Genomic DNA, 23,661 nt, shown 5'->3' with positions numbered 1-23,661 from the left:
TTTCATAGCCAACGCAAAATCAAAAACGAGGTAACATTCCTATCGAGCAACAACGAAATTAAGGAATAAAGCATTGATTAATGATTCTAGTCTCTCTGTGCCAGTTCACGCTAGAATTGACAACAAATAGAAGATACCTTGATAATAATTACCGATGGCCAAATGAAAACATTCGGGTTAGATCTGACTTTTCACGAACGGTAAGATAAACAAAACAGTATTTCCGACCAAACTAGAAATACAGTAACTACGTACTGGCAGACATTTTGACAATGCTACTAGTGTTAGTCGTAAATTTTGAATTACATGATTGAGATTGCGAGAAAAAAAACATTTTAAATAAGGAATTCAGACTTGAAATACAACTAATCGGACAATAAAATGCATAAAATGAATATTTTGATATAGAATTACGCTTAAATGAAAATGGCAAAAAATATCGGCCAAATTGAATTAGCCACCAACGAAATGCCATAAAAATTATGTTTGATGCGGACGCATGGCACACTTAAATCGATAATATTCGGTAGGAGATATGAATCGTAATTTTTTTGATGGCACAATTATGTTTGAAAAACGCAACTAGATAATATTAGGGAGAAAAAAACAAAAACAAAAAAAAAAGCAAATACTATCGTATGATATACAACAAACGACGGACGTAATAATACGCGGAACTCGTCCCTCGATGACATAATAATATGAAAACAAACACAAAAGCACGCACGCAGGCGTTAGAAAGACAAAATGCAAACTAAAAGTATAAAGCTCGAATACTACGTCGTAATATTACAACCAGAGAACAAACAAATACACAAATTCTAATATACCATTCCGTCAGAGATAAAAATACCAACCGGATTTTCGTCTTTCTTTTCTGAAAGTGCGTTCGTTTGCTTTCAGTGTATTGGAATGTATAGATCGTTTGTTTGACTCGTCGCTATTTTTCGATCGAAAAATCGTTAAGGTTTTTGAGTTACTTTTTTTTCTTTTCTTTGTTCAGGATGCTTTTCACTGGTATAGATTATTATGATAGTATTCACCCCGAATGGCGTCAAGTCCCGATACAGCTATTGCGCATACGTATCCCGCTAAATAGAAATATACATGAACATGTATATCGGATATTATAACATAGTCCTCAATTTCAGGTTTAACACAAATTTGAACCATTTCCAGATGAACTGGATAAATAATTAGGACACATAATCTAATAACTAGATAGGTAGACGAATACCTAGAAAACGCAACCGCCGGATTTACGGATATGGTTAATTAAAACAACACCAATGGCTCTTTAAGAACAACTGGAAATGGATTAACAAACAAAAAAACCGTGTCTCACAAAACAACTAGCAAGTATCAATTAATATTATCGAAATTTTAAGCGAACAACAAATCAATATATGTCTAATAACAGATATCTCTAACCAACTGTTTTAAATTATAAGCTGGACTACAGCGCAGCTACTAATAGCACATACTAATGATAAACATCATGTGCATAACAAAATGCTTTATGCACTGCAATTCGTAATGCATCCAATTTTCATCATCTTGCGGAATGGTCAGTGTTCTTATTTTTTCATATCACGCACGCACGCACGCGTACACACTTATACACACACACAGGACTAAGCATTGCACAAAAACCGTTGTTCCAGAGCAGGGAAAAACATCATCCGTCGTTTCTCGAAAAAAATCCCCAATCGATGACTATATAATACGTCGTTAGAAGAAGTAAAACCGCACAAAAATAATGAACGCGACGACAATTACTGTCATCTGGAAAATAAAAAGCTCAGCGAAGAAGAGCAATATTTAGTGAAATTCTATACTCTTGTTGAGACCTTGTGAATGGCTCTTCTTCGTTTCTCTTCCGTCTCTTTTGTAATTTGCGTTTAGTTGAAAAAGCTGTAAATTACTGTGTAGTAGTAGTAGTAGTTCTAGTAGGTAGTTGTAAGGCTGGAACCATTGCATAGCTCAGTGCTGACATCTGTGATTCATCTCGCGGAACGATTCTCCAATCCGATGCCGTCACATTCGATAGTAAAACTTCCCGATATGCCGGCCACTTCTTTCACTTCAAATTTAGCCTAAAACATAGAAAACAATATCTAATTGAGCAGAAATAATGAATAAAATGTTAGTCTTGAGACATTTCCCACACTATATTGCTGGAGAAAATTTGAAAGTTACACCACAGTGCGATGTACAACGGATGTACTGCTATATTGCATCTACCTTGTGATGCAATGTATCGTTAGTTACTAATACCGGTATCTCACAATTTTTTACAGTTGCTGACATTTTCCAATAGATTTTAACCAATACTGCACTGAGAGGTACACACAATGTAGGGTGAGTGGATTATAAACCGCATGACGGGGTAGATGCAGCGAAAGGGTTTACATAGACTATAACTCTGTCACTATTAATGTTTTCTCTATTTGAAGTCCTCATGCTGAAGTCGAAGAGTATTCTCAAATCATGAAAATTTTGTAAGTGAACTTTTTGTAGTGGCCCAGTTACTCAAAGGATGTTTGTTTGAATATGACTATCACTGTATTTTAACATGGGTAATGACCCAGTACTTAACTAAGATTTATCCCATGTAGATAAGTCCAACATCAATTGCATCATTCATACTTACATTTGTGAGTGTCTTAGCGACATGGATCGCTGTTTCAGTATGAAGAGACAGTGCTCCACATTTCAATGTAGAATGTCCCTTCGCCAAAGCCATGAATATAATGAGCTGAAAAACAATTCGAGAATTGAAGGTTCTTTAGTTTGACATACAATGTAGCTTGGAATCACAATGAACCGATGCCTCTGATGATTATATAGTAGACTCCACTCAAGCTGGATCTCTTGGGACAGTAAAAATGTGTTCAACTTGAGAGCGATATCAGAGTTGGATGTTTTAGTGTCATAAAAAATTGTTGAATTGAATGGTTATCAGAGTTGATCGGACCCGATTCGGGCAGAGTCTACTGTATCCAAAATTTGTGATAATTTCACCAGACGCAGGAAGCAAGAGGTTAAATTAATTAAAATTTTGGAAATTGCGTTTACCTGATCTTGAAGATATTCATCTACGCAGCCTTGATGTTCCAGATTGTTTAATAACATATCCGCCGCCTCTTCACCGACCTTCTCGGCGGGAACACCTGAAACGTCGCGAAAATCAATCGATTCATTGAATAAATTCTCCGCGTACAACTTCAATATCGATGCGCAGAATCACGAAGAATTCATTATACGATGTATGCGGAAAATACCTTTCTTTCCGAGAGCGGATCCTGCCAGTCGACATCTGGTGCTCGTTTCGGCCATTATTCTGCGTTAAAAGTACACAAATTATCTTAAAAATGCGAAGAAGAACCGTACAATACCGACGGATGACGAGCAGAGAGATGCCACATAAAAGAGGACATAAACCACACGTGAACAAATACTATTACTGAACAGGTGTTTACACTGTACGCAGCTGTTTTTTACGTATGCGAATGAATGCAGTTGATGACGACACTTTCCTTAAATGTTTTCAGATACAGAATTCATATCATCGAAGTGTTAAATATTTCATTTACGAGCGCCCAGTTTTATGTACCATATAGCTACAATGAACTAAATATTTCATCATCGACTTTTAAAAGATTTTTACATATATCCCGCACATGCTTGGAATATGTATTATTCATAAAATACATTACAAAAGCATAGCAGGATGTGTTAAATAGATGATAAGTTATATGATATATATATATATAGTTTCGCCTCAGCAAACATATAATTACAAATTTGTAATCCATGTTTCACATTGGGTTTAGGTCGTTTTATTCCAGACAAAGCATATATATTCAGAAAGATAACTGCAATAAAACAAGTGTCAAGGTTCAATGATATTCAAATATTTTCATTGATTCCTAAAATTACCGTTCTATAGGGAGTTATATCATTCAGCATAGCTCTCAAATGAAGAATTACTGAATAACGCCCAGTCCCATTAAACCAGGCGGCCAAATGACAGCTACAAAGGATTACTGTCACTGACAGGGATTATCAACTAAAGCTCTGCACATACAGAAACATATTGATAATCGAATAATCCACGTCAATCCGATTGATAACTACATCGATGCTCCTCCACCAACAGTTTTTATAGCATGGAATACGTACATGATTCCTGTTCCATTCCCGATAGCATTCTGTTCTTTCACGGCTTGTATTTCGATGGCTACTTTGGGGTAAACAGCACGTATAACTTCGGTGGCAACGTGAGCCATCGTGTGGGCAATCTGAAATGTGTACAAAATAATCATTAATAGATCGCAAAGGTTTATGACAAGGTAGGTAGCAATACGTTTGAAATGGCTACATCAAGGATATACATGTACATATTAGGAAATACAGTCCAAGTACCAGCTTAGTGTCAATACAGAGTTGATGGGTTTGAATCCTCGGTTGTCAGTTTCTTGGTCAAAGGTTATCCTATGAACTATTAATTGTAAAATGAGCCGGTCACCAATAAGCCTTTAGCAAACATCCATTCATCAGATGAGGAAAAGATAATGACGTTGATAAGGAAAAAGAATCCTTCAACCTGCTAATAACAGTGGTTCTAAAAAATGCATGCACGGACAACTAAAAAGGTTTCCTATGTACTTCAAACCTGCAAGCTAGGTACTTATATAGGGATATTCGTAACCATGATTTACAAATGATATTCATATTCATTTATTCGCATGTACTAGACCAGGTAAAAATTATTAATGTCATGCGAATAAAACACGTATAAATGAGTCACGATTTACGGATATAAAAAACTAACCTTGATAGGAAGTACTCCGGCTACGAAAGCTCGTCCTGTAATTCTGACGACGGTTCCGGGATCGGTGAGATTGACGGGTTTCAGAAAGCGAATCGGTCGCGTTCGTAGTACGACTTCACCTCCACCGCGAGGATAATAACCTCTGTAAAACAACATACCCAGTAGAATCTATTCAATATCGCAGCATCTCGCATGAACAAGTATAAGTGAAAACTTAAAAATGCAGCCTGGATTCATTCAGTCAGCAGATTGAAACCAAAAAATATTCTTTCAGGGAGGCTACTTTTTGGTTAATATTTACAAATTCCTCGTGTTTTCCCTGATTTTCCATGTGATTACACAAATTTCCCTGAATGAATCAGAGAAATTTTTAGGTTTAATCAAAATGTTACAATTCATTCATTTTTCATCAATTCACGTACTGATAAAGAAATACGTGGTCAATAGCATTATCCAAATTGCCTGAATTTTCCAAGGTTTTTGGAAATTTGGTAAATTCCTCGAGTTTCTCTGATTTTTTTCTAGATTTTTCTAGAGTTTTCCAGGTCAATGGCCACCCTGTCATAATATACATCAGATATCACATAAATCATAAGAATAGGGTCTGTCATCCACTACAATATGAGGATCATTCATTCATCTCGAAATGGAAACTTATTTCGATTCCTCAACGTATATTGCTCTTAAAGTCATTTACTGCCTGGGTAACAGATCTAGTTAATCTAAGGTGGGAGCTTTTTTCCAAACCTCTGTTAACCAGGCATTGTTTATCAATACGCCAATGGCTTATATTGTTGTCAAGTGACATAAATGTTTTTTTTTCGCAAACTGACAGACACCGCCGAAATCAATCTCTTTTCCCCCAAATAATCTACATAGCAAAGACCAGGTACATCAGCATTAATCAATGGAGAACATGTATTACATATTTCATGAATAGATGACCCCTATCAGGTGTACATTAAGATAGACATCAACGCTTAATAAGACGTAAATCTCTTCTTATCAACGATGACGACACGGAACGGTTTTCGTACCTTGTTCTAACCTTGCAATCGAATTCGATACCGAAATGCTTCGCCACTGACTGGAAAATCTATAAATAAACATACATGATTTACATATAGCACCACAGATCATGATTTGATCGGGAAATAAAAGCAATAATCGTTACCAACGAGAACAATAGTGTTTTGTATATATAATAGAACCATCTGGATGTCGTCGTTTTATAATAGCCTATCCACGATTGTTATTCACGATAACCCTACATCGTCCCACCAGCGCAAGATTAAGAATATCCCAAGTCATCGATATATGCTACGATCATAAATCATTCAACAAATAGTTTTATTCTCGTATTAAAAAACCGACATTTCTTCATAGCGCGATCGAAATTCAAATCTATGAAAATCCGATCACCTACTACCAGGCATTCAGCCTTCCACAGATTAACACCTAGCAGCTTTTACCGAAATGACAATTTTAATGCAATATTTTTTCAATCATCACATTGCGAGAGGTGCCTAGTCATTATTCTAATGAAAAATATATCGATAAAAATATTGGAACACGAAAACTGCCACGTGCGCGATAAAGATTTTTCAATCTTATAGAAAACTTTTGTTCACAAATTGCGAACAAAAGCCTTTTACCCTTTGTTGTCGTTTTATAAGTCTTTGATAATATAGCCTATGGGGAGCATAGGTCATTTGACACATCTTCCAGTGTACACAGTGTTTCACCTCAGTGTGTTGAATAACGGGAATACCACTGTAGTGCGTCTATACCCCGACGCGGTGTATCGTTAGTTACTAGTATTTCAATATGTTTGACAGGTGCTGCCATTTTTCAAGAGAGATAATTACTAATTACATCAATACACTGCAGTGTGGTGTACTAGCAAAAATCTATCACTGATTTATACACTGCACTGCGGTGTAGATGCACTGAAAGGGTTAAGAGGAAATGTCGCCATTCAAACCATGGTTAGGGGGTGTTGGTGGTATCCAAATGAGGTCGAAGAAATATAACCTATCGGGGTCCCTACAGATCAGTCATTCCTAGATATAACGAGTTTCCGATGAAAAATGTCTAACTCCAAGCAGGGAAGTGTGATGAGATGGAATACGGACGCTATTGTGCAGCTCTTGTCGAATGTGCGTTGTAATTGCCCTAAAGCCGACAACGGTTCGTCGGCGAGCGCTTTGTTACGTAACGCGCCGATAAGCGATAACCAGCGAGATCGGGAATCTCCGTAATAATTCAGTTGTTTCCGAATATCGGTTTTTCATCCCATAATAAACTTACATAAAAATTCCTCTGTAAACAGGTTAAACTCAACACCTGATTTCCCCTCATCAATTTTAGTCGATCAACTTGTATTCACAATTGTCTTAAATTTAAGTACCCCCTAGTTTGTCTCTTAACTGCTTCTCTTTAATCTGTTTTAGCGTGTAACTGTTTCTACGTTAATTTTCCTTTAGTTTGTATCATCTCTGATTACTTGAATTAGTCTCTTTGTCTCTGGATTGTATATATCTCTCATAATTTCTGTAGTATTCATTATTTCTGAAGATGACTATTAGGACATAGACGAAACGTTGAATAAACTACTAACATTTTTGGACTTTTTCGTTATCATTGTGCGATTCTCTCTACATCGCTTCAGACGGATATAGTGTTTTATCAATCGTGATATCGGTTCTTTCCGCTGTATTAAAATGGCAACGGTTGTCAACGAAATTATAAATGATGACGATTTTGACGAACTATTCTTTGATAGTGACGAATTGGTTCAGATCGATACGGAAATATTACGGGAATCCTCTGGATCAGGATCAACTAATTCGGCCGATTCTAGTGAGTGTTATTCCTTTTGAATCAATGTAATATCGGAATAGTTTCCACCTAATTGCAGGCACTTTATTCTTTCCTTTTCTTTTTCATATAGGTACTTCTCAGGCTCAGCTGACCAGAGACTGCGATCTGAACACGAGAAAACACACATACAGGTATTTTTTACATTTATTTTTATAATCAATACAATCCTTTTAGGTTATAAAATAATAAACGAATACAGAAAATATATAAACATAATATAAAAAATCCAGATAAGTACATGTTAAAATAATAATCATTATTATTATTTTCGCAGGAACACTATATATTTGGAAAAGGCTATGACTGAAGTGATTAACCATCGAGTATTTAAATTCAGTTCAAATGGAATGGCAGCAGTACATTATGGAAAATCGATCGATAAAATTTTGACTACAAATACGTCGCCGTCCAGACTTGGAATTAACCAGTGGTTTACATGTCCATTGTTTTAATTTGATAGTCACAGGGACAGTTTTTTTAACGTTTTCGTTCTTACGCCATTTTTGTAATTTGACACGACACATATAACAGATATATATCGGGTACTGTTCAGTATCATCATCAAAATCAATGTTGAACAACTCCTTCACATGGCTTTTGAAATTATTTTTATCGATAGGACGACGATCCGGAGGTTTCGCATTTTTTCCACACAATCGACAAAGATCCATGACTAAAAACAAGAAAAGGTTAATTAAATGAGATTGCTGATGCTATTTAGGCAACTTGGTTTATATGGGGGACAATAACTTGTAGGCCTAATGTAAGCGTTATTAAGTAACATTATTATGTAGTAAATACACATTTTAAAGATCATACTTCGTGTATATGTTTGTGTCGTAACATAGCAACATGACGTCAGAAACGAAAGCTGCGCGAGTCTGGGCCGAAATATTTGACATCTTCAAGGCCCAAATAACGCTAAACCCGGAATCGGAACGAACTGGCAAAAACATATGTTTAACACATAAAAACAGACTTTAATCACAATATAAATACTTAATGTTCCGATACCGGGTTTCGGAGATATAGAAGAATAAAAATACATACCTTTTTGGACAAATTTTTCGAGAAATTGTTGAATTTCAACCGATTTTCTAAAGAAAAATATGTGTATACACAGCCACTTCCACGTTGTTCAATGAACTGCAGTGCGCATGCGTAGTATCGATCGCAGAACATTTATCGGGCTAAAACTATTGCGGGTTGTTCTGCGACCAAATCAAAGTTGATGTTGACTGGTGTTCAGCTGGTAACACACACTCGATAAGCGTAGCTTACCGCTGTTGCGGTAACCTTTGATGTACGGGCTGAATTGAATAGCCTACATCCGGCAATTAAAAGCGTCCGTATTCCATCTCATCACACTTCCCTGCTCCAAGGCAGTGTCTGCATCACTTTTATATCATTCTCAATTACAGTACTCCTCATGGTGCCAACTATAGGGGCCTACCAATTGCATAGTCTACTTAACAGCTACAAACATTTCTAATAACCTATTTCTCGAAATTGAAGCAGTTTTAAAAAGGTGTTTCGGGCATCTTGCTAAAATAAAAGGAGTTTCACAAGAACTTTTAAAAGCATTTTCTGGTTAGTAGCTGTTTTAAAGGAATCAAGGAGTCGTAGGGACTTTGTTAATATACCAGTAAGGATTGGACTTACCATCGTAAAATGATCGATTGAGGGGGCGTAATCTGCATCGGTTCCGCCCCGGTATACGATTTCTACCTCTTGGTCGGCGAATAACATCACAGGCAAGCTTATCTGCATAAGTAGGCATATACTCCTGAAAATGAGAATCATTATGCATTCAAAAAAAATCTTTCACTTCATTCGAAATTTACATTCTCGTCAAGTGGACCGACCACATATTAAGACATTTACATTGTTTTTAAGTGTTTCCAAATTTCATTATCCATATATTTTTTCATACCCAGATTACAAATTTTCTATAGGCACACCCCTAAGTTGCACATCGCCAACCTAAAACAGGCAATGTAGGCCCAGTTGAAGTAAATAAGTGCCAATTATCAATACCACCGAAAAAGTGTTTCCATATAGTTTGTTATCAAATATATAGAAGGCATGTAGCCTTAAATTTAAAATAGAATTGAAATAGTCTCGAGACCATTTTCTGATTTCCCATAGGCCTACCTTTTTCGTAGTGAAAAAAAAAAAAACAAACAAAATTTCCATAGCTTTTCCAGGGCCAGGAATAAATGGAATATTTATGGCCTGGAATATTTATTTTCCAAAACCCGAAAAAGAGCTTTGCCCCAAATTGGCCATAAAATTGTGACTAAAAATTAAAATTCTATGACTTTTAACCCAGAATCACAACAGGCAAGCTTATCTTCATTAATGGACTTATACCACTGAAAATATCAAAAATTCAGTAGAAAATAAACTTTTGCATTCAAACTAAACAGTTGTGCTAAACATTTTCATAAATCGAATGCCCTATGCGGAAAATAATTATTGGTTGATCTCAGCAACTCAACCATCCCCACAAACAGCTAAATCATCAGCCCTCACAGAATCGATGAAGCTCCACTTCCGATGATTAAAATGAGAAAAAAAAACCACGGAAAAACAAACAAACCGAGGTTCCGTGTCGTGCGCCCCCCTTACTAGAAAACGAAATCGATGATATCTGAAATAGCACGCTGCGTTCTACCCACACAATGTGATGCCCCGAAGAGACTATTGTCACTTACTCCGTTCAACGCCGTATAATAAATACATAACATCAATTGGCTAAAAATAAAGATAAATATGATACCGACATACGCAGGCGTTATCAGAAGATATATTACACCGAAATTGTTGAAATTTTATTCAACTATACCTGGGAGATTCGGGGATCTATGAAAGTAATTGAAATCTATTCGCGTAGTAGAATATGTAGTTAGTGAAAGTGCCGAACACAAATTATACACATTATATCATTGAATACTGCGGAGAGGCCCCGCGGGACGGTTCTCATTTCATTTCGGAAAGAAAACTGCAGCGATCTCCATGGAAATAATTAACGCGCACTGGTGAATGCTTGTGTAATTTCTAAATCAACGCGACGACCGGCTATACGAACGCCTATACATGCACGGGAACTCTATGCTGCGGTACCGATTGGCTAACCGGCAGACTAACCCGGTATACCGTGTGTCACGTAGGAGAATATAGACTATCGATCGTCGAAACATCAATCAGGGGACATCAGACTGAAAAACCGGGCTGTCGAGTGATAACTTCGTTCGGTTACTCATGAATGCCACACATTTACACGTCTCTGGCCAGCATAGTTAGCATTACGTGATGAACACCACATCATCATAAACAGACAACAGGACCGTCACACAGACAACAGGACCGTCACACAGACAACGGGACTGTCACACAGACAACGGAACTGTCACACGGACAACAGGGAAAAACCGCGACAAATATTTGATTGATATGGACATCAGAGACACTAACTAAATGGATGATACAAAAGACACTTTCTAGAATCAATCCGCACAACATCAGAATACAGGCCTATATAGTGTGAAGAACAAAATGATCCTGTTTTTAAAGGCTGAAAGCTAATGGCATTCAGAATAAATGTACATTTATAGGCTACTATGTCAAGGGTGTAAGTTTTTCAGTATAGCTCCAAAATCAGAAAATAATAGCTTAATTTTGGATGTGGAGTTTATTTGATTATCTGTCACTCCTCGATAAACATCACAGCATTATGCCTATATTTCAGAACTCCTACATAACAACCTCAAGGCACAGATCTTTGGCAATGAAAATGACAGAAAAATTTTCAGAACATGAAACTTATACGATGACTACAACTATTGGGTAGTGCTGTAATCAAAACAAATGGCCCTAGTTTTTAGTTCAACCACTCACATATGTGAAAAAAATTTAGTTTAATTATAGAAAATGACTCATCCCTATGTAATGGTGACAGCAAATCATTACTGATAGAACGAGTCTAAAATAAAGTGAAATAAAGAGATGTTTCAAATAATAAGAATACCCCCCATAAATAATCATGAACTTACCCAGCAGTCTGAGTATCGGCTAGATAGTGCCCTCCTCTTATTTTGTTCGGAACGAGCATGATGCATAATGACTTCGGGTAACCGCCTTCTAGTTTACCGCGACAAATCTCTGTAACCAATTCCAATCCAGCCAAGTGCTGTGGTCTAGAAAAAAAAACAGTTCAACATAACTAGACATGTTTCCGCGTCTATGGGGTATATGCAAGTGAAAATCGCAACTAATTTTTCAAACCGATGTCTTCTAGACAACCGAGAAGTGTTGATTTAACGACCGGTACTCGAGTAAAAGTACAGAATGCTAAATGCATGGATTCGGTGTTAGCCTTAAACCAGACTTTTCAAAGCCTTAAAACCGGTTTCAAGAATGGATTGAAATAATAGCACCGGTCTTAACTTAGGTCCGCTATGCTGAATGGAGGACAGACTACGTAGTGGGTCATGACTCCAATACAGGGGTGCATTCAGGGGCTCAAAGACATGAGAAGAGCATATAAACTGATAAAGGCCAATTTAGGTACCCACGCAGTTAAAACAAGGGTCTGGAAAATTCAAAAATTTCAGTGCATTTTCATATATACTTTTTAAGGCACTTGAGGGACATCTAGGGAATATAAGCTAAATCTTGCACTGCAGACTGCTGTCTTATTAGTTTCGGGTGGGAAAGAATGCCCTGAAAAATATTGCATTTTCAAAAGGACACGCGAAAATTGCAACGGGAACACGAGCTCCTTATCTGGATCTGCCCGGGCAATAGGCTTCAGGAAATAAGCCTGGTCTTGATTTCACCGATCCAGGCTCATAAAACTGAATTAAAGAAAGAATCGTCAAAAAAATGATACCTTAATCCTGGATTGCTTCTTCCAGCTCGGATCTGTTGAACTCTGAGGGGCTTTTGTAACAACGCCGTTATCGCCGCGCCAATTCTGAGAATCTGTCCTCCCTACAAAACAAAACAGACCATCAATCATATCTCAATTATACAACTGACTATCAATCATTAAAGCGCAAAAATAAACCTTAATAATAGCAGTATGAAATAAAAAGCTGAAATTTTAAACGAAACAAACACATTAAAATATAATAATTGTGGTAGCAAAATGCAGCATGACAACTTAATTGAGGGATGAATTTAGATACGAAAACTAGGGGTCCCGAGATGCCCTTTCCATTTAGGAAGTAGTTTGCAATAAATACTCAACAATCCGGCTGTTTCAATATTCTGGTGAACAAAAACGAATGACCTTGAAACTAGCCACCAATCGTAAAACATGCCATTTTTAGCTTCAATTTTGCAATTGAGTGTGGTTACAAGATATGGAGATATGTCCTATGATAGTGCGAACAATTATCAAACATTAAAAGACCATAAGTTAAACAAAACCGGCAGATATTTTTCTTAAAAACCACATTCCAGATATGAAACAAGAACCTTTTTTTAAACTCTTTGCATAAGAACTGATAAGACTAAGATGGCCACCGATCGCATCAAAATCTAATGATCGAAAAAACCCTGTCTGATGTTTTAGATCCCTTCCCATAGTATACCCATAACAAATTTTAATGAAAAATGGCAAACCTATGGGTCACGGAATTATGCCCAAAGATCAAAGGAGGGCCAAATCCATTAGGCTAAAGCGTCTTCTCAAACTGGATTCTGTCTTCAGACAAACGAATGAAAAGTGAACGCAATGGTCTGTTGAGGCTAAGGTCTCATGAGGGCTAAAAATCAATCGACCCAATTATTTTTCTTGTGAAGATAAATCCTGTCCCAAACCTCAAAACAACTGATCAGAGCGTCTGCATAGTCTGCATAGTCGACCATCACGATTCTGATCCGGCTAACTTATGGGCTGTCGATGTTTCTAGGGCAGATACATAGGCCTACGCATAAATCAAACACGAATAGGGCCTACCATAAATCAAAAGCATGTTAAAGCTTCCCAAAAACGAGATTATGTCGACGGACAGACAAAAGGTTAATGCTGGGGCTTTGCCTTAAGTGGGCTAAAAACAAAACAGTCATATATCAATTCCAAAGTCATGATCCTTTCCATGCCTAAGAGGATCCTCCATTCATAATGTCGGATAAAGGTTAGGCCTAATAGGCTTAGGTTTTTAAGCTTAAGCTTAGGCTTAGTTGATATTAATGATGAGCACATACATGTGGAAATGCAAAATGAGCAGAAATGAAAATAACAATCGTTCAATCAATTAATTAACATAACGCAATGTGACTGTTGCATTGAAAGAGCCATTCTACATCGAAATATAGGCTTTGTTCTTTATAGATATTACACTGTCATAGAACAAATAATCTAGCACACTGAAACAGTAAATGACGAAACCAGAGCATCTGGAAATTATAGGTCTTACTCGACATCAACTTATTTAAATGTAGTAAAACAGTCATCCAGGATATATCTAATCTCGCCCCATCGAGTGTCAGTTATGATCATTACAGTCATCGGATAACGGTATCGGACAATTATATCACAAACCAAACAGCTTCCGTTTTACGGCATGTCAGCCTATATCATATTTTCATATGGGCTAACATGGCACTTTCCTATGCAAGTAACATGTCTGAATAAAATCTAATATTGAAGCAAAAATTTTAGTATATCGTCTTAGAAATTAACAATCAGTAAATAAACCTAACCCTCATTTTTAATAAAGAGTCCTCTTAAGTAAAATAGATGGATAAACCTATCATATAAAGGCAAAATATCCGAATCACTCTTTTTAACCACACATTTCTCATTTCTCCAGAATTACAATTTTATATCCTAGAAAACAAAGTACATAAGGAATTCTTTGATTTATATATTAACACTATTATTTCCTCTTATTGCGTCATATATGCATTGTCACAGCCGATTATCCTTATACAGAACAACGCTGAATTTCTTATTGATTTCATTCCAGACTTGCTAAAAAAGACGATTTTCTTCATGTCTTAATTAGCTACGGAGTCAAAGGTCGCTTGTCAAATAAAATAGTTAACCAAGTACTACTCGTCTCATATTCATTCTATACCCGGTTAACACAGGTCCCCGTACTACATACATTCTACATTCTTCTACAAGTCTTCTCATCAAAGGTCATCAGTAAGTGATCATCTAATAAGAGTAGGACCTAGAAGTTTGATCATACCAAAAGTCACCTAGTGCAAAAATAAGGCTGGTCACTTTTCTAATCAACAAGGATTAAGGGAGGATGAATTGGGCTGGGGAAGATGATCAGGGAGAAGAGCGAGATCTACTTTCACTTTAAAAAAAATACATACACATTGCGAACGTAAATAATCAAACTGATACTTACTCCTTCCAGAACGCTGCCATCTAAATCTATCAGACCATCGGCTGAAGCCATTGTGGTGTGTAAAAAACTAATTGCGACGGTAAAATGAACCTTTAGACAGCCAGAATGTCACAACGTATTTTATTCAGTGCCCAGACAGAATACTACAGTGGCGCCCTCACCCGGTTTATCACCGGTGTCTGGGACGCCACGGAACAAAGTCTAGATCTGCAAAAAATAACATATAAAATGCACGTTTTACGAAGATGAAATTTCGCACACTTTGAGAACTCATATGCATGTATCTATTGATTCAATAAGCGTTTGGGTTGAACGTTTATTTGTTGCAAATTTCAGTAAGGGATAGGGCAGACTTTGTTCCGTGGCCGGTTCCAGTGATTGGAGGCAATATGGCGGCCATCGTGTCCAGAAATCTCAGCTCTGCGTTAAAAAGTGCAATTTTCCGCGCAGTGAGTTTATGACTGTTGGATTTTAATGTGCCAAAAATGAATTTCGTAACTAAGATACCTTATTGTGGCTGATTTTAGATTTTTTGTCAAATAATTTTGTCTTAATCGCCTGTTACAACAGTGTAGATAGCGACGGATGGGCTGCTAGAGCGCCACCTACTGGGATTTTAACATATGAAAAAATTTGCCTCTTCAGGGGCGAACTCTTTTATCAGATCGGAGAATCCGTTTGCCTCCAATCGTACTCTTTTATTGGTCATGTGACTTTTTGGAGTCTCCGAAACCTCCTTACTGTCGAGGACGAGGTGGTGCGATTCGGATTTTGTGTGGAGCCACTTCGGAGGTCATAAAAGAGTACGCCCCAGATCCTGCCACAAATAAAAAATTAAATCAGTATATGGTCTCACTGCAGTTTTGGTCACCTTTCCACTATGTAGCACTAGTGTTACTAAAGAATAGTGTTATGGTTAGGTTTAGTACATAACCATTAGGGACGCCTAAACTACAGTTGCTCCCAATAGATGATGTAAACAGGTTGAACTCGCGCAATTTTCCCGATGCTGATAGTCCCTATATTTCTGTTTGATTATCCCTCTCACCTTTTTAATTTTTGACATCACTACCTGGCTTCAAAGGTAAAAAAGCCAACTCTATCATCAGCAGGGTCCCTGGCTTGGATCAGATTCACAAAAGTGCCTTTAGGCTTTAGTCTCTAGCTCACAGATTGAATCATTTTCATTGACAGAATCATAAGAGAAGTGTTGCTATCGCTGGGGAATATTTATGCCAGGTCAACAGACAACAGTCTTCCGGAGTGCCAATCCAGCCTGTAAGGAGACTACCTGTGACTCGGCCCTCCATTGATAACCCCTACCAGCTAAAACAATTCCATACTACACCAGGTCAGTAATTTTGATCCTATTTCCCATAAATTATCTTTTTCCTATCAACAACTCACACTGCCATTTATAGTTTTAATAATTCAACAGATGTAGTAAATGATCATTTGATATGAATCAACCTCATCTAAGAGTAGTTTCTGTATTGAAAAAAAAACCCCGAAGATCCTAACAAGAAACATCAAAGAAGATAACTGTACTAGACTCTAGAAATCCTTCTACAGACCTTAATTGATGCATTAACACGCATGACTTCTTACAAATCTGGAATTCGTCCTTGGAATTACTCGAACTGACCTGCAATCTTTGGAAAAGATTGCTCAAAATGTTCACAAATTAGAACAGAAAAAACCCTGCGGAATGTACACAAATCGTGTCGCATGCTGGTTCCTAAGTTCAAGAGACTGCTTCCCGATAATCAGGCCTTCTTTTTTAATTATTTGGAGTATGGATTTCTGAAAGGAAAAAAATAAGGAATAGAAAATGTATTTCAAATAAGGAATAGAAAATGTATTTCATCATTAATATAGATATCTAAAAATGAAAGGGATTGGGGAACTATAGAACAATTCTTGTTATTCAAGTCAATTCCACATTCTTAAAGTCTTGAAGGGACTGCTGAAAAAAAAATTAAGAAGATTGTGAAGATTTTATTGAATTAAACTCAAATGAAGGTAACCTACTCCTTTATGTGATTTTTGGTGGAATTCGGGCTCATGGAACTGTACTCGGAGAAATCAGAAAAAAAGAATTTTTCTCGACCCTGAGTGTGTGAAATCTTCTGCCATCAACTTAGCATGATGTGATTTTTTGTTCCTTAGGTTCGAACAGTCAAGTCGTGCAGTTTAATTTGTCAGATATCGGTGAAGGTATCAGAGAAGTTGTAATCAAAGAATGGTGAGTACAACAAAGTGCTGCTCCGATATCTCCCCTCCACTGACAAAAGGGGGTTAAGTCCATTTTCAGTAGTATTGAGAAAAACGTCACTTGTTAATATTTATACCCTGCCGAACCAGCCTAGACAATGAAATAAACACGTACCAGGTATTGCATACCGGTACGTCCAGTCTTCATTCAATGAGTGAAACATGGTTTTCAGGAAAAAACCTGACAATTAATGTATAGGAAGATGGTTCACAAATTAATGACAGGCAGCATCAGTCAATACAGATTATGCAGATTACCATAATGATAGATACACTGTCAAAGTTGGTCTACATGTCTGCAATGGATGATTCATCTCATTATTGAAATTGTCTAGGTTTGATTCTCGTGTGTAAATTGTCATAGTCTATTTTTTCACCTGATGATGGCTGCTAATCTACAGCCAAGTGGTTTCATTTCCAATAGATTTTATCATACCGGTATGAAATTCTATCGTGGGACTTCTTCGTTTATCTACAGTTGTTTGAATGGATATCGTGGGTTTCAATGGCATTCACCAAGACTGGAAATAGTCCATTTCATTAAAGATATCTAAAAATGAAAGGGATTAGTCTCGACTATTTTCAACTATTTCATGTATTTGAATTCTGAAACTTTTGTGGCATATCCTTTGACATTCACCGCAGTAACTCGAGTGTAGCGTAGTTCTCAGGCACTCATCTGTTTTGATTATTTATAGGTATGTATCAGAAGGAGATACGGTATCTCAGTTCGACAGTATATGCGAGGTGCAGAGCGACAAGGCGTCGGTGACGATCACGAGTCGTTACGACGGGGTTGTCAAGAAACTTCACTATGACGTTGACGACATCGCGTTCGTCGGTAAACCATTGGTCGACATCTCGACGGAAGCTGCAGATTCGGGTAATTAAAGACCGGTGGCTTGCAGTTGTGACTTCAGCTACTACGTAATAGCAGACAGTACTAAGTGAATTCATTGTATGTGTGTTGTATACTGTAGTACAGCAGGCGTGCTTTTAACATGGCAGGGTCCGATCTAAGAAATAGAAATAAAAACCACTTTCCCAAAAGACATGGATATCTAGAATTTCACTTTCCCTCTCAAAAGTCTACATGCCCTACACATTTTGATCTAAAAACATTTTCTTGCTTTCAAAGCTCGAGAAATGCTGGAAAATACAAACGTGATAAAAACATCTACTTTGCATTAGACGAGGTGACGAAATCCTGTGTAACTGGTATAGGGTGAATTTTGTAGATCCAAATGTCAAGGAGGAGGACTTTGAACAAGGCGTAGAAATTGGTTCTCACGATGCTCGACATACGACGCAGATCATTAAAGGACAAAAAGTGCTTGCTACGCCGGCAGTTAGACGTCTAAGCAAGGAGCATCGAGTAAGAAATATAAAATAAGACTCATGAAATATGTTCAATACAAAATAAACGCCAAAATTCACAAGTGTAATTGATATTTTGAAACATCAATATTGAGGTCGTAGTGCTCGTCGATTTACACAAAACTCCTTGAATAACATATACTAGGAATCAATGTATATAAACATTGCTGTAGCGGTTTTTAATACATCAAAAAATTATTCTAATGCTTGATCTGCTTCTTTTTTTTTTTTTGTTGATAGATTACTGGTAGGTATTTGTTGATACAATAGGGCTTTATCTTTTCGAATTTCAGGTTGATTTAGGAGAAATAACGGGTACTGGTAGAGATGGACGAATTTTGAAAGAAGATGTATTGCGTCACATTGGTGAAATTTCGACGCCAAAGCCGCCGACGCCAGGTATTTATTCATTTGAATTCTTAATCGAATTTTGCGCTAGAGAAAGGAAGGAGGTAGTGGGTGGATAAAGTGCAGAAAAAGTTTATGTATTATCGAACAGTGTCAATGATATTGATTGTTATTCTCTGCTTACACAAAACATTGGGATACTGCCAATGGCCGCTAAGCTAAGTTTTAAGAAGAACTTTGTGCGCTCTGTAGAAGCAAAGAGCTCCGTCATTGAGTTGTTGTTAAAAGGGAATCATTCTGTAAAAAATGTCTGATTTCCTTCTTGTAACCCCGCACATTTTCGATTGGATAGTTTTTGAGTACTTGTCTTGTAAAACTGTAGCCAAATAATTCAGTGGGTAGATTTTTATTCTCGTAGAAATAGTAGTTCCTGCGCCAGCTGCATCTCCAGCGGCAGCAGCAGCCCCCGCTCCGCCGACGGCTCCTCCAAAGATCGTTCAACCGACGATAATCCTCGCTGGACAAGATCGCAAGGAGCAGTTGAAAGGCATAAAAAAAGCGATGACTAAAACGATGACCATGGCTCAAGCTATTCCGCATTTTGGTTATTGCGATGAATTTGATATGACGGCTCTAGTGGAATTGAGAGCAAAACTGAAGCAAATCGCCGAAGAAAGGGGTATCAAGTTTTCATACATGCCAGTCGTTATGAAGGTACTTAGTCTCAATTCACAATTACCGGCATCATATTGTTTATGAATTAAAATGTTTTGAGATTGGCTACTATGAGCTCAAATCCTTTTTTCTAAGTGACTATATTGTGCAGTCAGGCCCTGTTCAAAAACATGTGTAAATTCAAATATTGATTTATCAATTTTTGTAGGCTGCTTCATTAGCATTGCATCAGTTCCCGACATTGAATGCTCATACTGACGCAAATTGTGATAATATCACCTATAAGGTAAGGTATAACTAAAAAGATTTGAATATGAATATAACGAACATAGCCACTTATGGATGTTCCTGTTATTCCAAATTGGTTCCAAATTGAGTGAAATACTAATTAGTTTGCTTGGTATCTACATGAATAGCAAAATAGTAACTGCCATCTTACCCCCTTGAAAATATATTCATTCATACGTTCAATTCCTGTGTTCTCCATATGCTGGTATTTTAAAGGGGCTGCATTCAATGTTATGGGTATGACATTGTCAGTGCTGAGGTAACAAGGCTTTCGTTCGCCTAGAAAAGACAAAAAAATTAAGCTCACTCGGTAATTTTGGTGTAATCTTCTATTTGTCAACGTTAGCTCAATATATTTCAAAGCCATTATCAGCATTGATGAAATATTGACATCCACTCTGGTAGGGGCAGCAGATATTTTATAAGGGGTAGCTGATTTTCAGAGGGGTGGATGTAAAAATGAAATGGGTGGCCAGCCCTCTAACACCTGTTGTGGAGAGCGCGCTTAATGGAAATGGAATACATATGAACAGAGGCTAACCAAGAACAATTTTGAAAACTAAAACGATTTGTATCCATGTTTTAGGCTGCCCATAATATTGGCATTGCCATGGATACGAGTGATGGATTATTGGTGCCAAACGTTAAAAACGTCGAGTCTCGAAGTGTGCTGGAAATTGCTGCTGAACTAAATCGTCTTCATCACCTCGGGTTAGCTGGGAAATTAGGACAGAGTGACCTGACTGGTGGAACCTTTACGCTGTCGAACATTGGAAGTGTAAGTCAAGAAAACCGGTGTGATCTGATACAGACTTCCAATACTCATAACGATGCAATTCGGATTTCTGAATTCAGTTTCGCTAAAGGATCTAGATAATCCTCTAGGGTACCAACAACTTGAGAGAAATTTACGAACGTATATGGCACTGACTACGATAGCTCGAGGGCTTGGTCACTATAATCCAAGCCAATCCAGCAAATTTTATTCCGTCAGTCCAAGTCATATTATGAAAGACATGTTTTGAATCATTCAAAATACTTGATTTTTATGTATGTTTTGTAGATCGGTGGAACTTATGCAAAACCAATGATACTGCCACCTGAAGTTGCAATAGGTGCTCTCGGTAAAATCCAGGTCAGTTCATAGCTCTTTGTCCTCTTTTTTTCCCTTAAGGGCATTAATCACTTGAGAAAGCTATTGGATTAAGGTGATGTGCCATAACGAGTAAATAACCCCAGGGTTACTTTACAAGTGCTATTGTCTTCATCAGATCCCATTGCCTGACATAAGGTTATAAATTCATGATTGGTAATGTCCATCTGTCCCAATAACCATTTTTAGTGTTGATGTGAGTTGAAGATGAAAGTGTTAATTGATGTAGTTTTTAGTTTGCATTTAATCAAATGAGATTCCATCCTAGCCTTTAATAAGAGGAACGCGCAATGGGGTGTTGGTTCTCTGAATTCAATTTTAGTGGACATAACTCTTGGACCTTAGTTCCGCAGTTTTTGGTTCTAGTTTGATTTTCAGATGTCGATATCTAACAGACCAGGGGTCGTGTTGGGTATCGCGTCAATTATGTGGAATTGAACGAATCATAGATTTTGAACTGGTTATCAGTATCAAAATGTTTGTTCTGAACCCTCTTCAGCTGAATGTAAACTCACAACAGTTCTTCCCCCCTCGGATCGCCGAGCATTTGAATTTATTTATCGTAAAACCAGCGTATAAGTCGAGTTTTTAATCCTTGATTTTACCACTAAATTATTGACCTCGACTTATACGCCGAGTACAGTTTTCTATTAAGTATTTTCAGGTCACAAGAAATATTTATTCTACCAGACAAAAAAGACAGTGTTCATCTTCTCACTGCTATAACAGTTTGAATAATGAGTACACGAATTATGCCAATTTTCTTGCAGGCGTTGCCGCGTTTCAACGAACGCGGCGAAGTCTACAAAGCGCACGTGATGCAGATAAGCTGGTCGGCGGACCATCGAGTCATCGACGGGGCGACGATGTCTCGTTTCTCGAACTTGATGAAATTGTACTTGGAGAATCCGTCGTCGATGATTCTCGATATGAAGTGACGCGCGAACGTTTAGACGTATATTTGTCATCGCGTAACAGTATTAGAGGTTGCGGTGTTTTAGAATAATCGAATACGTGTGTGTCGTGTGAAGAGAAAAAAAACAAAAGAGCAAAACGCCAAAAAAAATAAGTTGTACGGTACATCGCGAGCACATTACTTAACTTCCGTGGATAATCGATCGCTTAGGGGCGGATTGAAACCATAGCGTTGGGTTTTGATGGATCTGTAAGGAAAACAAGGGTATTAACGAAAGTTTCAGTGTTTTAGAGTTTCCGACAGATTCAGGATTCTTGCATTGCACAAATAGGAGAGTCTGACTAGTTATGCTGATCTCGGAAATCTCAAAATGTTTGAAGTTTTACATTTCGTGTCTATTTCATTACGCACTGGTTTGAATTATCGCTGGTATGGTGATCCACGTCAAACAATTGTACCGACTGAAACGCTGCCTTTGAAGTTAAAAACATTAGTAGCTTTGTATCGGGAAACCATAGTTGAATTTTCTGCAATTTCTATGTCCATAGTGTTGTGAACCCTGTGAAATGAGGACTGCACTGATGGTCATAACCACTAACGGAAGAGCTCAATCCCTGTAATCCAAAATTATTTGCCCTTACAAATGTTAAGTAACCATTTTATTCATGGGCATAGGGACAAACAAGCACTTAAAAGCTAACTACTGGTATGAAGTAGATCCATCAGTTTTTTCTGTCGTGTTGTTGGAAGTTTTTTCAATCTTATAAAAAAGAATCTACAACTCTGCATTTACTGGGCGAATCCATTTTTGGATTGGATGTGTCATACCTCAAGCGAAGCATCGGTTCTTTTTTCGAGCCTTTTGTGTTCATAAACGGTGATGAAATCTCTATCTCCCTCTGATGCAATAATAGTGCAAAATAAATAGCTTTACAGTCACTCAATCATGTGCTAGTAAATGGATATCACATTAATGATGTAATTTAATTAATCAGAAATGGAACATAACCTTGGTTCCACTGTTCTGGTTTAAAGTATTGAAGACGAATGTTGACTCTTAGATTTAAATCTTATTTTCATCTATGGAATAAGGTCCACAGTGTAAGATAGCTGTCGATTTCCATGTTAGTCGATTATGTACGTACTGTAATTAGACCATGTACAATGTAAATAAAAAGAAATGAAAATGTCTGTAATATGGGTTATTCGTCGTTAGTTATAAATCGTTTCCATTCAGAACTGAGGAAGGAACATTGAAAGATTCGTGACTGTCAACATTTCCATTACAAAGTCTAGCACCCTAAGCGTCTGTTTGTTGAACAATTAAGGGCCGTGGAAGCAGTCATTTTTACCCGTGTACCCAAGTTTTATCATGCATGATGTCACACTGACATATTCGGATGGAATCCTGTACCGCTGGTGTAAATGCTAGTTCCCCTGCCTGCCTGCCGATACAACAACCAGCTGGTAACAATGATGTCCACTAACGACGAGGATCTATGTTTCTAAGACCCTTTGATCAGAATTTGACGAC

At 37.4% G+C, this 23,661-nt stretch overlaps 3 protein-coding genes across 3 annotated transcripts; 2 read left to right on the top strand and 1 right to left on the bottom strand.

Moving 5' to 3' along the window:
- Nucleotides 1-1,339: 1,339 nt before the first annotated feature.
- Nucleotides 1,340-15,212, bottom strand: LOC141898595 (RNA 3'-terminal phosphate cyclase-like). The gene is made up of 11 exons (XM_074784577.1): nt 15,097-15,212; nt 12,615-12,715; nt 11,776-11,919; nt 9,383-9,506; nt 5,875-5,933; nt 4,838-4,979; nt 4,186-4,304; nt 3,285-3,343; nt 3,079-3,173; nt 2,654-2,758; nt 1,340-2,096 (listed from the first exon to the last, which is right to left on the bottom strand). Exons 1-11 carry the CDS (start codon nt 15,145-15,147, stop codon nt 2,004-2,006), a joined length of 1,092 nt encoding a protein of 363 aa, XP_074640678.1. The 5' UTR covers nt 15,148-15,212; the 3' UTR covers nt 1,340-2,003.
- On the top strand, nt 7,561-8,172 carry LOC141900793 (uncharacterized). The gene is made up of 3 exons (XM_074787832.1): nt 7,561-7,699; nt 7,791-7,851; nt 7,995-8,172. The coding sequence occupies exons 1-3, from the start codon at nt 7,561-7,563 to the stop codon at nt 8,170-8,172; spliced, it is 378 nt and encodes a 125-aa protein (XP_074643933.1).
- Nucleotides 15,213-15,483: 271 nt separating the features above from the next.
- Nucleotides 15,484-23,313, top strand: LOC141898594 (lipoamide acyltransferase component of branched-chain alpha-keto acid dehydrogenase complex, mitochondrial-like). The gene is made up of 11 exons (XM_074784576.1): nt 15,484-15,545; nt 16,291-16,447; nt 17,266-17,341; nt 18,069-18,253; nt 18,609-18,745; nt 19,041-19,146; nt 19,514-19,809; nt 19,979-20,056; nt 20,645-20,836; nt 21,122-21,193; nt 21,982-23,313. The coding sequence occupies exons 1-11, from the start codon at nt 15,486-15,488 to the stop codon at nt 22,147-22,149; spliced, it is 1,527 nt and encodes a 508-aa protein (XP_074640677.1). The 5' UTR covers nt 15,484-15,485; the 3' UTR covers nt 22,150-23,313.
- The last annotated feature ends 348 nt before the right edge of the window (nt 23,314-23,661 follow it).

The sequence above is a fragment of the Tubulanus polymorphus genome, chromosome 2, assembly GCF_964204645.1.
Source record: "Tubulanus polymorphus chromosome 2, tnTubPoly1.2, whole genome shotgun sequence".
Taxonomy (NCBI): domain Eukaryota; kingdom Metazoa; phylum Nemertea; class Palaeonemertea; order Tubulaniformes; family Tubulanidae; genus Tubulanus; species Tubulanus polymorphus.
This window is presented reverse-complemented; position numbering and strand designations above follow the sequence as displayed.

Coding starts and splice junctions, on each gene's coding strand:
- LOC141900793 (XM_074787832.1), top strand. CDS start 7,561: ATGGCAACGGTTGTCAACGAAATTATAAATGATGACGATTTTGACGAA. Junction 7,700..7,790: donor AACTAATTCGGCCGATTCTA/GTGAGTGTTATT, acceptor TTTTTCATATAG/GTACTTCTCAGGCTCAGCTG. Junction 7,852..7,994: donor ACGAGAAAACACACATACAG/GTATTTTTTACA, acceptor TTATTTTCGCAG/GAACACTATATATTTGGAAA.
- LOC141898595 (XM_074784577.1), bottom strand. CDS start 15,147: ATGGCTTCAGCCGATGGTCTGATAGATTTAGATGGCAGCGTTCTGGAA. Junction 4,980..5,874: donor GATTGCAAGGTTAGAACAAG/GTACGAAAACCG, acceptor GTTGTTTTACAG/AGGTTATTATCCTCGCGGTG. Junction 2,097..2,653: donor TCGCTAAGACACTCACAAAT/GTAAGTATGAAT, acceptor TCTATGTTTTAG/GCTAAATTTGAAGTGAAAGA.
- LOC141898594 (XM_074784576.1), top strand. CDS start 15,486: ATGGCGGCCATCGTGTCCAGAAATCTCAGCTCTGCGTTAAAAAGTGCA. Junction 18,254..18,608: donor GACGGAAGCTGCAGATTCGG/GTAATTAAAGAC, acceptor TGAATTTTGTAG/ATCCAAATGTCAAGGAGGAG. Junction 20,837..21,121: donor CGCTGTCGAACATTGGAAGT/GTAAGTCAAGAA, acceptor TATGTTTTGTAG/ATCGGTGGAACTTATGCAAA.